Source organism: Rhinopithecus roxellana, chromosome 13, assembly GCF_007565055.1.
Source record: "Rhinopithecus roxellana isolate Shanxi Qingling chromosome 13, ASM756505v1, whole genome shotgun sequence".
In the NCBI taxonomy this organism is placed as follows: Eukaryota; Metazoa; Chordata; class Mammalia; order Primates; family Cercopithecidae; genus Rhinopithecus; species Rhinopithecus roxellana.
In genome coordinates this window covers 126,849,770-126,864,425 of record NC_044561.1, presented here as the reverse complement: position 1 = coordinate 126,864,425, position 14,656 = coordinate 126,849,770, and the positions used below count along the sequence as shown (strand labels likewise).

Sequence of the window (14,656 nt, the reverse complement as noted above, 5' to 3'; positions counted from 1 at the left end):
CAAGAATGTCTGTGTCACCTTACAGGGGAAATCCCCATACTTTATAATTCTATGGCTTGGGGTAATTTTTATTTTTACTTGTTAATGTGAAGATATTATATTTATTGTAAAAACACTATGTAAACTATATATGTTTTTAAGTAGGAAGACTGTAATCCTTCTCTCCAAATACAGTAAGCCCTCATTTAACGTTGTCGATAGATTCTGTGACTTTAGCGGAAGGACATATAACAAAACCAATTTTCCCGTAGGCTGACTGATATAAAGAAGAGTTAAATTCCTATAGCATATTTCTGGTTACAAAATCCTTACCAAACGTCTAGATAAAGACAAAAACACTTCTAATATTACACATTGAAATAGATGTGAGCTATACGTACATTTAAGAAAGATTAATAAAAACAAGATGATTATTTACCCAGTGATTCCAGTTCAGGATCACGGGTGGCCAGAGCCCATCTCTGCAGCTCTGGGTGCCAAATGGGACCCAGCCTGGACAGGAGGCCCTCCCATCCCAGGACACACTCACCCATACCCACACCCACTGAGACAGGGACCATGTAGACACACCAATGAAGCCAACAGGCAGTTTTGGGATATGAAAGGAAAGCAGAGGACCCAGAGAAAACCCAAGCAGGCATGGGGAGAACATGCCAAATCTACACAGACAGTGACCCTGCCAGGAAGAGATTTTTATGTTCACATCAAAGTCGTAACGAAACAAAGCTGAGTGAATTGACGTTATTTGAGGACGTGCGGCACTCCAGGTAACCCAATTTTAACTCCTCCAAAAATGAGTGCTAACTGCTATTTCCACCAGGGTGGTACATCAGTGCCACTTGCAGCCCTCCACTGGTGGTTGATATCAAGGATAGGGGTACTTGGAGCGTCACAGGAGAGGGAGCGGAAATCTGCCTGCTGGATTCTCGCCAAACGACTTCCTAAGTCTTTTCTCCCTTACACAATTATGCAGACATTTCTGCATTGTTAAAAGGCTTTTCTTTTTGTCCAAAGACAATTAAAATGCTCCTTTCATAAAATTAGATATTTTTCCAAAGGGTTGAGAAAGAACTAGGGAGCCAGGCTTTGTACTGTTCTCCTCTTCAAAACGTGGCATTGCTGTCATTTCACTCTCGATCCCAAATCAGCTTTCTAAAAATACAGTCAAATCATGCTGGGCTGCCTAAATATATTTGCAGTGAAGCAGTGAATAATTTGAAGTGACTAGTATTCCACAAATGTTTTCTTCATATAAATTTCTGTTAAATTAAATAGAATCTCTTTATATTAAGAAAATCAAATAACCAGTACCTCTAAATTGAGTTCTTTTCCTTCTTTTATTTTTTGAATTCCATGCATATGAAATAGAATGTTACTAAGAGTCACTGGTAAATCATTTTGGATTTTTTTAGACTTTTGTGTATACAGAAATAACCACTAAGAGAAGTTTTTGAGGTGAGGGATATGTTAATTAGCTCGAGTGAATCTTTTTATTGTATATACATAGATCAAAACATCACATTGTACTCTATAAATATGCATACTTATTATTTGTCCACTAAAAATACATTTTAAAAATTAAAAACAGGAAACAGCCACAGAATTTTTCTACTAGCTTAGTACTTAGGTTTTGGACCTTTTAATCTAAGAGTTTATTTTTAGGAAAAGTTGTCCTCATGGAACCTAATGCTGTATGATTCCGCTTGGGGACATGTTTTGGTAATTGTGGAATTATGATAGGGACAGGGAATTTGATTCAGCAAATGTAAATTCAATGCCTATAAATTAAATTATATTTTGAATGAGTATATAATCTTTATTTCAAGTTGAATCTCATCAACTACAAGGAGTTTTGGTCTTCAACATAGGAAGCCTCCTATTATTTTGGCTTTACTGAGTGAATTATGCCTGAAACTACCAGGCTGATGAGATGTGTACAGTGGAGACTTTTTTTTCTTTAAGAGATTGAAAATATTTTTTAAAAAATCCTAAAATGTTCATTGCAATTTCTAATCATCATCATCATCATCATCATCATCATCATCATCATCGTCTTCATTTTTCCTCTTTACCTATTTGTTGCTAGGTAAGGCTAAGTAGGTATCATCTCATCAAACTCTCATACTTCCCAAATGGACAGATGTTTAATGCCAGTAATTTTCATATGAGTAACTAAAATGACATTGCACCAGGTCTGTAACCCCCTGTGTTTCCTTCGTGGTACAATATATAAATGTTTCATTCCCAATTCATGTAAATCTTCCATCTTTGCCAAGTATTACATTGTGCCTACGTGTAGATAACTGGGCCTTGAATGAGGGGATACTTAAATAGCCATCAGCTTTCGCCAATGTCCAATTACCTCCCAATGAACATCTTGCATAAGTCTTTGTGGGTGAATTTTTTTAAAGATGGGAATGGATTATTTGATATTCAAGTATCCGGGAAATCCAACTTTGCAAATAGTCACTTCTTACATAATGGCATAATCAACAGCGTCATGATTGTGTCTAAGACCAGGGCTCAGATACGGGGGTGCCTGGAGGGCTGCTTCCACTTGCACCCCCATTCTTCTTGCATGCGCTGACCCCGTTCACCTTTCCTTTTATTCTACCCATCCTACAGGCTCTTTTCTCTCTGAAACTTTCCTTCTTTTGTACAATTATTTCCCCCATGTGGTTGGTCAGGCCATTGACTGCTCTCTGAATCTGGGGGACTAGAACTGTGTCTTTGGAGTTGCCTGCTGCCGAAAGCCATTTCATCTTTTTTCCTCCCTCAATGTCTGGAACAATAATTTGTTGAGAAAAGTTACTTGTTCAAGCAGACTTTTTTTCTTCTCTTTCTGATGCTAGAACACCCAACACAAGCCAGTTTAAACTGACAAGAATTAGGCCAGGTGTGGTGGCTCACACCTGTAATCCCAGCATTCTGGGGGGCTAAGGCGGGTGGTCAGGAGTTTGAAACTAGCCTGGCCAACATGGAGAAACCCCATCTCTACTAAAAATAAAAAACAAAAATAGCCAGGCACGGTGGCGTGCGCCTGTAGTTCCAGCTACACGGGAGACTGAGGCAGGAGAACTGTTTGAGCCCAGAGGCAGAGGTTGCAGTGAGCTGAGATCGCGCCACCGCACTCCAGCCTTGGTGACAGAGCAAGACTCTGTCTCAAAAACAAACCTACAAACAACAACAAACAAATGAACAAACAAACAAAAAACCAAAACTGAAAAGAATGAAATGGCTAATACAATTGAAAAGTCTGGGGCCAGCCTCTGGATTCAGTGGGATCCAAAGTCTCAGTGGAGCTTGTCAAGATTTCTCTCCTTTTCTTGGCTGTCTTCTTCTGAACGGTGTCTACTCACTGTCACCTGGTCCCTTCGTAGTTCCAAGATAGGCTCCAGTCCCATCTCCAACCTCTTATCAACTCCACGAGAAGGTTCATTTATTCAACACATGTTACTTGTATATCTCCCGTGTGCAAGGCAATATTCTAGACTCTGGGGATAGAGCAATGAACAAAGCAGTCACAAATCTTTAGCTCACTTCTGCTGATTCTCTCTTCCACAAAAATCCTAATAATGTCTCAATGAATTCTTTCTGACTGGTCTGGCATGGGTCACCAGCCCAACCCTAAAGTGAATGGGGGAGTCAGCCCCACCAGGACTGGAGGGACTGAGCTGAGTTGGAGGAAAGCTCCCCAGAGGAACATCATCAATGCACTGTTGCAAGCAGGGTAAAGAATGGAGGCTGCTAAGTAAGCAAAAACAGTAGCTGGCCACCGTGCCCACTGCCATCAGTCAATGTCCATTGATTTGCAGCCTGGCCAGCTCTGTGGTTCTTGTACTCCATGCTCCCCTGTTCCCTCAGTCAGGCCTCTTTCAGCCCCAGTGTTCCTGACACACAACTTTCTTCCCTTTGGCTGCAGCTCCAGATGAAGATGAGTGAGCGGGCCGCCTCGCTGAGCACCATGGTGCCCCTGCCTCGCAGCGCCTACTGGCAGCACATCACACGACAGCACAGCACGGGGCAGCTCTACCGCCTGCAAGGTAAGCGCGGTGCTGCCTGTGTCCGGGGTGTGGGCCAGGCCTGCCAGTTCTGGGGAGAGGGCTCAGCTCAACTCCCAGCTGTTGCATACCAGCTGGTTAGTGCCCTTCCTTCAAAGGTAGGACCCCCATCAAGGCCTCACAACATGAGGCACTTAATCTTTGTAGAGCCATACTTCTCAGATATTTGCATTTATCACAGTGTCCTGGGGGAAGTCACTTAAAATGCAGATTCTTGGGTTTCATCCCCAGAGACTCTAGATCTTAAGGCACAGGATGTAGCTGAGCAATCTGCACTTTTAACAGACCGTACACAGGGTCTGGGCGAGGGGCCAGGGACCAGGTTTCAAGAAATGATGTAGTGGACTGATGAATCACAGCATCAGCATTACTTGACGTCTTGCTGGAAATGCAAATTTCCATGCCCTTCCCCACACCTACTGAATCAGGAGCTCTGAGGGTGGGGCCAGGCCGCGTGTGTTTGAACAAGCCCTCCGGGTGATTCTCCCGAGACCTCAGGTCTAGGAGCCAATGTTTGGCTGGATGGGACCCTGGACTGAGGCCAGAAGCCATGGCTTCAGGTTTGCTGAATGACTTTAGGCAAATCCTAGTAAGCCCTTCTTTCAGAGGAGTGGTCTCTGAAGCACGAGACAGAATGGTCCATAGTGCAGACAACGTGAATAATTACAAATTCTATTTAAACTGGCTGGGCGTGGCGGCTCACACCTGTAATCCCAGCACTTTGGGAGGCTGAGGCAGGCAGATCACCTGAGGTCAGGAGCTGTAGGCCAGCCTAGTCAACGTGGTGAAGCCCTGTCTCTACTAAAAACAAATACAAAATTTAGCTGGGCACAGTGGCATGTGCCTGTAATCCCAGCTGAGTCAGGGGAATCGCTTGAACCTGGGAGGCATAGGTTGCAGTGAGCCGAATCGTGCCATTGCACTCTAGCTTGGACAACAAGAACAAAACTCTGTCTGAAAAAAAAATTCTATTTAAACCTTCTCCTGTCCCTTCAAACATGGTTTTTTTTTTTTTTTTTTACATTTCATATTACATAAGAATATCTTATGCACATATAATTTATAAACAAGCAAACAAACCTATGTGGAGTATACTTGCAAAAAAAACCTCTTTAATGATGAGGTGCAAGATCACCAAACTCGAAATAGCAGGCCCTAGACTACACGTAGTTTACATGCAGAAATTTGCTGAATAAATGAATGCAAGAATGAATGAATGACCACAGAAGACTGCAGCCTCAGTCCTCCATGCCCGCTCTGAACCCTGGTCACAATTGCCTTTTTCGCAAAGTCTTTGCTGCTGGTCCTTTTTCCCCCCAGGCAGCTTTTCCCGTAGGCTGCGCCTGTCCCGCGTCCTAGTTGACTCCTGCTCACCTCCAGGTCTCACCTCCAGCGCCCCTCAGACTCCAAGGAAGCCCTCCAGACTTTCTTGTAGATTGCGTGGACACCTCTGATGATGCGCACTCATAAGATGCAGATGATGACCACTGTTCATTTCATATTTATCTGTGTGGCCACTTGACTCACGGTCAGCTCTCCCAGGAAGCAATAATGTCCAGGAGGGCAGGACAGCTGCGCCTCTGTCTGTCTTTATCATTTTATCCCTCGGTGCCTTGCATGCCTTCCATTAGTATTTGTTGAAAGAATGCATAATGTTAAGAAGGCACTGGGGGTATTTACATTTTAGTTTTCATGACTCTGTGCTCTGTTCACTAGCAGAGAGTATGGCACATAGCAGATGCTGCAAAAAAAAAAAAAAAAAAAAAAAAAAAAAATCCTGAGTGCCTCTGTGAACAACTGAGCAAATGACTGAATTAATAATTGACAAATAGGCTTACCTTCCAAGATATCTCTGCAGACAGAATGGGTTAGATCGGGTTGTCACAAATGCCACTGAGCCCCTTTAAACTTCAAACATTTTTTGCAATATTTGAGTTATCACAGTTTTTGTCATATACGTACCAGAATGTTACTCAATTTCACTCTCTTCTATTTGAATACACCTTTTTTTAACAAAAGGATATTTTACTACCTTAATACTGCTATATACACTGGTTATACTTTTTTTGTTGTTGAGACAGGGTCTGGCTCTTCGCCTAGGCTGGAGTGCAGCGGTGCGATCATGGCTCACTGCAGTCTCAACCTCCTGAGCACCAGTGATCCTCCTGCCTCAGCCTACTGAATAGCTGAGACTACAGGTGTGTGCCACCAAGCCCAGCTAATTTATTATTTTTTGTTTTTAGTAGAGAGGGAGTCTTACTGTGTTGCACAGACTGGACTCAAACTTCTGAGCTCAAGCAGTCTTCCTGCCTCGGCCTCCCAAAGTGCTGGAATTATAGGTATCAGCCACTGCACCCAGCTAGTTAAGCTTTTTAATAGACAATAAAATAAATAATAGGTATTGAAGATTTAAAGTATGTTCACAGAGTACCTAAAATTATCTTGCTTATTACAAGTGGCTATTTAAACAAGAAGTAAATTTTTAAAAAAAATTTTTATTCTTCTACCTATACTGCCTACCTTCCCTCTCCCCTCCTTTTCATGCCCCTTAGAAGAAGAAAATAAGATTGGGTAAAGTTAATGACTTGGTGGCCTGGTGTGCCATATGATGAAGTTACAGAGCCTTTAATTTCTTCTTGTTTTGCTGGTGATTATGGATTGTAATTCCTCTGGCCAATTCACCTACATTGATGAATTTCAGGCTTTTTTTTTTTTTTTTTTTTCCTAGCAAATCTGGAGGTTATGGTTGGAAATCATACAGACCCTTAGGGAGGAATTTGCCAAATCGGTTTGAGAATAATGGTCTTTTTCTCAAATTTAGTCTTCGAGAGCCACCTGCTGGTTGTTTTGGGAATTACCATTTTATTCCTGTTTTTGGTGGGGGAAAGGGAGGTGCTGGTTTTGACACGTGCCATACAAGACATACATAATCTACTTTCACTGCTTCTCCCACTTCGTTTTGAAATTTTCATAGAAATTCTCTTCTATGATTATACAGATACAAAATCAACATTGGAAGTAGGTTTATAATGAAAACTGGCTGGGTGTGGTAGCTCATGCCTGTAATCACAGCCCTTTGGGAGGCTGAGGTGGGTGGATCACCTGAGGTCAGGAGTTCAAGACCAGCCTGGCCGACATGGTGAAACCCCACCTCTACTAAAAATACCAAAATTAGCCGGGCGTGGTGGCGGGACATCTGTAGTTCCAGCTGCTCGGAAGGCTGAGGTGGGAGAATTGCTTGAACCCAGGAAGCAGAGGTTGCAGTGAGCCAAGATCATGCCACTGCACTCCAGCCTGGGCGACAAGAGTGAAACTCTGTCTCAGTAAAAAAGAAAGAAAGAAAGAAAGAAAGAAAGAAAATTATGGAAGAAACTTACAGAAGCAATCAACAAGTTCATGTTGAACACTCTTCACTGGATTCTTTTAGGAATGCATAGGATAAAATAACAGCAGTTGTTACATCAGTAGCATTTCCCAAATTATGTTCCTTGGAAAGCTAACTCTGGTAGATAGCACCTTCCCCCTAAGAAAAGTACTGTGGTCAAACGAGTTTAGGGGAAATGCTACATGTTAAATTCTCATGGAGAGTCAGAAAACAAATCAATAATTTCAGGGCTCTGAGATGTCCTGCAATAAAAAAACCTGATTAAACTTGTTTAAACCAAAGCTCTGCACATCTATTTGGACATGAAACCTCTTCTCCTTCTTGCTATATGAGCAAACATTCACATGCCACCAGTGCAGTGCTGAAATCTCAGATTTCATCATTACGAGGAAGACAAGCCATATTCAATGGGGTCTTTCTAAAAGCTACTCTTTCTGAGGACCTACTGTGTACCGGCTTTCCACGGAGACCTAACATACATGATCTCATTTAGATCCCAAAACAGCTGCCTGACAGGGTATTTTATTCTCATTTGCTGTTTGGAAACTGAGAATTTGAAAGGTTACTAAGGTGTCCAAGACTACCTATCTAGTAAGTAGCAAAGATTGTAAGGTTTTTATCTCTCATTCATCCATCCGTCCATTCTTTGTTTACTCAGTAAATGTTTATGGAGCATCTAGTTTAGGCCAAGCGCTGTGCTAGATGACAGACATACCTGGGACTCCCAGGCAGGGACATTCCTCCCCCCTCAGAGCTTATAATCTAATGGAGAGTCACAATCCATAATCAATAGTTAATTTCAGATTTGGTATATGGAACAGTGGAAAAGAAAGTTTGTATGATAAAGAAGGTGAGGCAGAGCTGTTGGTTTTGAGAAGACACTGACAAAGGGACTTCTTGAGATGGGGTAGTCAGTGGAAGGCCCTGCATCACCCGAAGACCTTAAGTCTAAAAGAGGCAGCCATACCAAGAGCCAGGGGAAGGCATTCTCCATAGAGAGGTCAGCAAATGCAAAGGCCCTGAGTCATAAATTAGCTACCTGCGTTCAAAGATCAGGAAGGAGCCAGTGTGGCTGGCGCCTAAGGGACATAAAGAGACGGCGGGGGTGATGATCACAGGTGACCAAGACTTGCTTATTCTAAGTGCGAGGGGAAGCATTAGAGAGTCCTCCTCAGCATGGCAGTGTCAGATTTAATTGACATTTTCATTCAAGGGATTGCAAGAGAACAGGAGAGAAGTGGGAGACTAGCCCCAAGACCTGCTTCAGTACAATGCTCCTCTAACTCTCTCACCTCCTTCTCAAAGTTATCATCTCAGCAAGCTTTACCCTTAGGCCAAGGTGCTTCATTGCTTCAGTATTTTCAGAGCTCTTCTGTGGGAATTGCCTTGGAAGATAACATCACCTGTTTCAAAACAAAAAGAAGAAAAACTAGGCACCTATATCATAGATCGGATTTAAGGTAATTTGAGGAAATCAAAGGGTGACACTAAACAGTTGTGTCACTGAACCAGGCATCTTCCATTTAGGCTTATGTGGTTCTCCTGACAACCGTGGGAGTTGGTGAGAGTGGGACTATCCTCTCCATTTCAATGACTGAAGAAATAGAGACCTTTGGAAGTTAAGGTCTCACTCCAGGCCATGTGGCTGGTGGATTAGGCACTGGCATTAGTGCTCCGGTGCTCTGACTTCTAATCCAGGGCTATTGCCTTCATCATATGGTCTTACCTGTGGGAGGAAGTCGTGCCTCCATGGGTGATTTCAAATGCAGGTTCCCTGAGACCGAAATGCCTCCAGAGGATTCATTCCAACCCATGCAATTTACATTTTGATTTTAAAGATCATAGATTCTTGGAGCAAGGGGCTACTTTGGAGAAGTTAACATTGTCCTAACACAGTCACAAACATCATATGGGCAGGAGTTAAGAGGGAAGCAATAGATTCGGATCCAAGCAAATGTGAAAGGTGTCAAACCCGCATGTCTACAGGGTCCAGGCAGGCTATGCAGATGAGTAAACAGGACAGGTATAGGAGTGGCAGGGTCCCTGGCGGATGTCAGGGAGAGCAGGCAGTCTGCTGTCTGCAGATGGTCATGCTTAGTAGAATGTAGGGCTAGTTTTGCCTTCCAGTTTTCCAGGAGTACAGGGAAATTGACATCTTTATGGGCAGTCAGCAGCTATTTAAATATTAATAAGCAATTCCAAATGTTTTAAAGCCTGTGGAGGCCAGAGAACAGGTCTGGGCCCAGATGTGGTCTACAGGTTATTACCAGCTTGTGACTTTTGTGTGAACTGCAACAATGTAGGGAGGGTTTGGGAAACCTTTCATTCCATTTGCTGGCCTTACACTAAACACAGCATTCAAACCATGCAGGAAAGACTCAGCCTTCAGGATAGAAGCTGTAAGCGTTTTCATTTTGACTTGACCTCAAGTGAATGCTGTCAGTCATTTTTCTGTGCAGTTGACTAAAACTTTGGATTCTGCACTAACAATATTTGTATGGTCTCTGCTCCCTGAAGGAGATTTTGATACACTGTCATAAAGATATTCCTGGATTTTTACTTATAGTACTCAAACTCATTAATACAATTTCTCTGCGTTATACTGTGTGCATGCGTCTGTGTGTTGGAAGGAGAATAGAATGTGTGTTCAAACTGGCTGGGAGTTTGGGAGAAATGATTTCTAATTATTTGGGATATATTAATATTCAAGACTTAGCTAATAATAATCACTGCTGTTATGTGCTAGCAACTATATGACTGGATAAATCATTTTCCTTTGGTTCGGATTTGAGTCTTGCAAGTATCTGAATCCAAGATGTTCTTTTTTGCTTGTTTCTGTTTTGGTGATGAGACCATAGTTAATAGATTTAAGACTGTACAGCGGCCGGGCGCGGTGGCTCACGCCTGTAATCCCAGCACTTTGGGAGGCCGAGGCGGGCAGATCACGAGGTCAGGAGATCGAGACCATCCTGGCTAACCCGGTGAAACCCCGTCTCTACTACAAAATACAAAAAAACTACCCGGGCCTGTAGTCCCAGCTACTCGGGAGGCTGAGGCAGGAGAATGGCGTAAACCCGGGAGGCGGAGCTTGCAGTGAGCTGAGATCCGGCCACTGCGCTCCAGCCTGGGAGACAGAGCGAGACTCCGAATCAAAAAAAAAAAAAAAAAAAAAAGACTGTACAGCTCATGAAGCCATTTCTACTTCCTTTATTCTTCAACAGACTGTGAGGAGGGGGATCAAATGTTTTCTCCCCATTCCACAGGAGTGGAAAATGAGTGAAAGCGATGTTGTTCCTTGTCTAAGTTCATGCTTCTGGGAGGAAGATCAAATGGGACTTGAACCGAGGTCAGGGCTGCTTATGATAAAATGGTAGAGCATAAACTCAAGGCTTAAGGGCCACATGTACCATAAACATTTTTGCAAGGTGTAGTGTTTAAAAACAACATTGCCAGGTGCGCTGGCTCACGCTTGTAGTCTCAGCACTTTGGGAGGCCAAGGCAGACCACTTGAGCCCAGGAGTTTGAGACCAGCCTAGGCTATGTGGCGAGACCCCGTCCCTACAAAAAACACAAAAATTAGTCGCGTGTAGTGGTGGCGCACACCTGTGGTCCTAGTTACTTGAGAGGCTGAGGTGGGAGGATCACCTGAGCTCAAGAGGTTGAGGCTGCCGTGAGCTGAGATCATGCCACTGCACTCCAGCCCGGGGGGGATTAAAAAAAAAAAAAAAAAAAAAAAAACATAAAAATGAAAACAACATTTTTTTGAATGTGTGTGGGTGGGCAGACATGCTCCACTGGCTGCAGTCCTGTTTCTTGCGCCTGCTTGATGCGCACATTTACTCACCAAGGCTGCGGAAGTTTGTTTTGAAGGCTTTGCGCTAAGTCCTGACACCTAGCCGTGTACATTTCTTTGCTTGTGGTAACCCTTGGCCAGCAGGTGGCAGTAGAACTTCTAGTTTTTGTTAAATCAGAGCAGTGTTATCTACAGGGATGGGCAAACTAGGGCTTGTGAGCCAAATCCAGTCTGCTGTCTGTTTTCATTAATAAAGCATTATTAGGACGTCCAGGCCCATTCATTACATATTAACTATGGTTGCTTTTGTGCTACAGGCAGCAGGGCTGAGTAGCGGCAGTGAGACCATATGGTTTACAAAACCTAAAATATTTAGTGTTTGGCTCTTCCTAGAAAATGCTTGACAACCATATATTATTAATATGTCACAAAGATCTTGTGTGTTGCCTTCTTGAATTTTTAAACTCTGTTGGGTCTGAAATCTAAACCTGAAATAATAAAGGCTAAATGAATTTTAGGAAGTTCTCCTTAACATTTACAAGATTAGCAAAGTGTAAGCATAAGACTGCCTTACTGCTGCTCAGGTTTCCAAAAAGTATTCTAGCTAAAAGTTTCCATAGTTCTGTCTCATTTCTCCTAAATGCCCTGGATGTAGGGATTGAGGCAGATGAAAAATTAAGGAAGAAAATAATTGCTAATGGACTGGCCGTAGCTCAACCCAGAGGCCACATGCAAATGATATGTAAATCATACCGTATCTATAACTCATTTACATATCATCGCGAGTAGCCTTTGGAAAAAATTCTGCCTTAAGTACATTTACTTATTTCTGTTATAGAGAAAGTTGTTGCCAGCTAATTTGATTGTGGGTTCTCTCTTGTAACTGTTGATTTTAAATTCTTTTTAGAAAAGATGTTGCCAGCCCTCTGAAGCTTCATCGAACAGAGACTTTTCCAGCCTACAGATCTGAGCACTGACAGTAACTGCCAAGAATTGTTAACACACTTGTGATGTGTCAGCCACAGATTCACCCAGGAGGTCACAGAATGACAGCAAGGGAAGTGACGACGAAGAGAAGAAGCTTAACGTCCTGGCTAATTGTGTGGTCATTGGGAAACTCTGCAATACAATAATTTTCTTTATTTTCTTTTTCTTTTTTACATTCTTAGCGTAATTGAAACATGCTCTGTAGATATTGACTCTGTGTCCCCTCTTTTACAGCTGGGCGGAAAGAAGTCAATGTCACGAAATGATTTTCTATTGTACATACCTTGCCTCTTGCACTTCTCTGACTCTGTCCTTTTGTGGATTCTTGTGATTTTCCTTCCAAGTGTTTCAGTTGTATGACAGTCAGTATTGACAATAAAATGGCTTTTAATTATTTGTTGTTTGTTTACGCCCTCTTCCTCAGTTATTATTACTGTGGTTCTGATTAACTACTGGAAATTATAGTTGATTATATCACCAATTAGTTAAAGCAGTGCTTTGACTCACTCTTATCTGTTCTGTTCAAAACTGTTCTTTCAAAGAACCCGTTAGTATTGTTTACAGGGTTACAGTTTTTCTCATATGCTTTCCTCACCCTCCTACCCCCTTTTTTAAAAGCGTTTATTTTGTTCGGAGTACCTTCATAAAACATTTGAAAATAAAAGATCATTCTTCACCCATATGTTCTTTGGATTCTGGCAACATGTTTTTCTCTATCCTAGGTATTTCTGAAGGGTGTGTGGACATTTGGCATGTGAGCTTTGAGTGTATTGCGTATTGTGTTTAATATGAATTCAACCATTCACGCATTTTCTCACTCGTTCATTAACGTGGTCTGTATTATCTATGGGTTTCCGGGACTGTACTGGTGTCCAGGGACGTAGAAATCAAAAGACACAGTCTTTGTTGCCAAAGACCTTAATTCCAGAAGAGTACCAGAAGAAAATCAAGTTGGAAATCTCATACAGTGACACCTGCTAAATGGGCCCCTGGTGGCCGTGAACTTCTAAAGAGAAGGTCAGTGCTGGATGTGAATTGAATTTTGTGAGCACTGAAAGTTAGAGTTCCTCTAAAGCTGCAGAGCAAGCAGGGATCATGCCTGCCCGTTTCACTACTCTTTGCCAGATAAAATACAGGATACTCAATTAAATTTGAATTTCAGATAAGCAATGCATAGTTTTATAGATCTGAGTTAGCTGGGATTTCCAAGGACACTGCTGGTCAGGATGCGTTTTTTTAAGGGGTTGAGAAATATTGGGGAAAGGATTGAATTCAACTAACAATTAATTAGTAGATTAGGGATATATAAATTATCTAGTGCGAATGGCTTCCCGGGAATGCATGTGTGTTCTCTCTGCGTTCTCTGTAGCTACTTTTCACACAATTTTAGCTGATCCTACTTCTCTCAGGGGTCTTCATTTTTGTGTTTTAAAAATTTGGTTTGCCAGGCACATTTGATAATTACCTCACTGTTCATTTTCCTGACTTTATCTGGTTCTTATTTTATTTTCTTTGTCTTCTAAGACTGTCTCACAATAGATCCTCCATGATTCCCAGGGCCTTCGCAGCCAATGGGAAGATTAAGTTGAAGAAGTAGATAGAGGAAATGGAATTAAAGAGATAATTATAATTTTAATGAAGTTAAAATTACTGAAGCAAGCCTCAAGCTAATGAGTGTGCAAAGAGATGTTGCTGAATGTAGGTAACTATAAGTGAGAACCTCTTCTAGGATTTTTAAGAAAAGAAACGTATTGACAGAAAAGAGCATTCGATTAGGTTATACTATCAGCTTTTATTTATTGCCGGGCACAACTCTAAGTGCTTTTGTAGTATTATCTCAATCGCCACAATAGCTCCATGAGGTAAGTATAATTATCTTCATTTTACAGATGGGGAAATGGAGCATCAAGGAGTCTAAATTATGTAATTAATATGCCCAAGATCTTTTACCTACTAAGTGATAGATTCATGTTTGAACCCAGGTAATCTGATTGCCGAGTCTGCTCTGTAAATCCCTAAGGCCAGCTTCCTTAGGGGAAAGCAAACTTATTCTGTAAAGAGTTGGGATGCAAATATTTTAGGCTTTCTGGGTCATATGGTCTCTGTTGCCTTCTAGTGCAAAAGCAACCACAGACTGTTTTGTGTTTTGTTTCATTTTGTTTTTTGAGATGGGTCTTGTTCTGTTACCCAGGCTGGAGTGCAGTGGCACTATCTTGGCTCACTGCAGCCTCCCCCTCCCAGGTTCAAGCAATTCTCCTGCCTCAGCCTCCTGAGTAGCTGGAATTACAGACACGTGCCACCACGCCTGGCTAATTTTTCTGTGTGTATTTTTAGTAGAGATGGGGTTTCACTGTGTTGGCCAAGCTGGTCTTGAACTCCTGACCTCAAGTAATCCACCTGTCTCGGCCTCCCAAAGTGCTGGGATTACAG

General features: G+C 42.3%; 1 protein-coding gene across 2 annotated transcripts in view; it reads left to right on the top strand.

The window, feature by feature from the left end:
• The window catches only part of DOK5 (docking protein 5), a 172,956-nt gene extending 160,048 nt beyond the window's left edge, over positions 1-12,908 (top strand). The window contains exons 7-8 of one of the 2 annotated variants that reach the window (XM_010363356.2): positions 3,923-4,043; positions 12,152-12,908. In XM_010363356.2, coding sequence (XP_010361658.1) covers positions 3,923-4,043; positions 12,152-12,216 — 186 coding nt within the window. In that variant the 3' untranslated portion in view covers positions 12,217-12,908. Of the gene's footprint in view, positions 1-3,922; positions 4,044-12,146 lie in introns of both variants that reach the window. The other variant, XM_010363355.2, reaches the window with a different exon arrangement.
• The last annotated feature ends 1,748 nt before the right edge of the window (positions 12,909-14,656 follow it).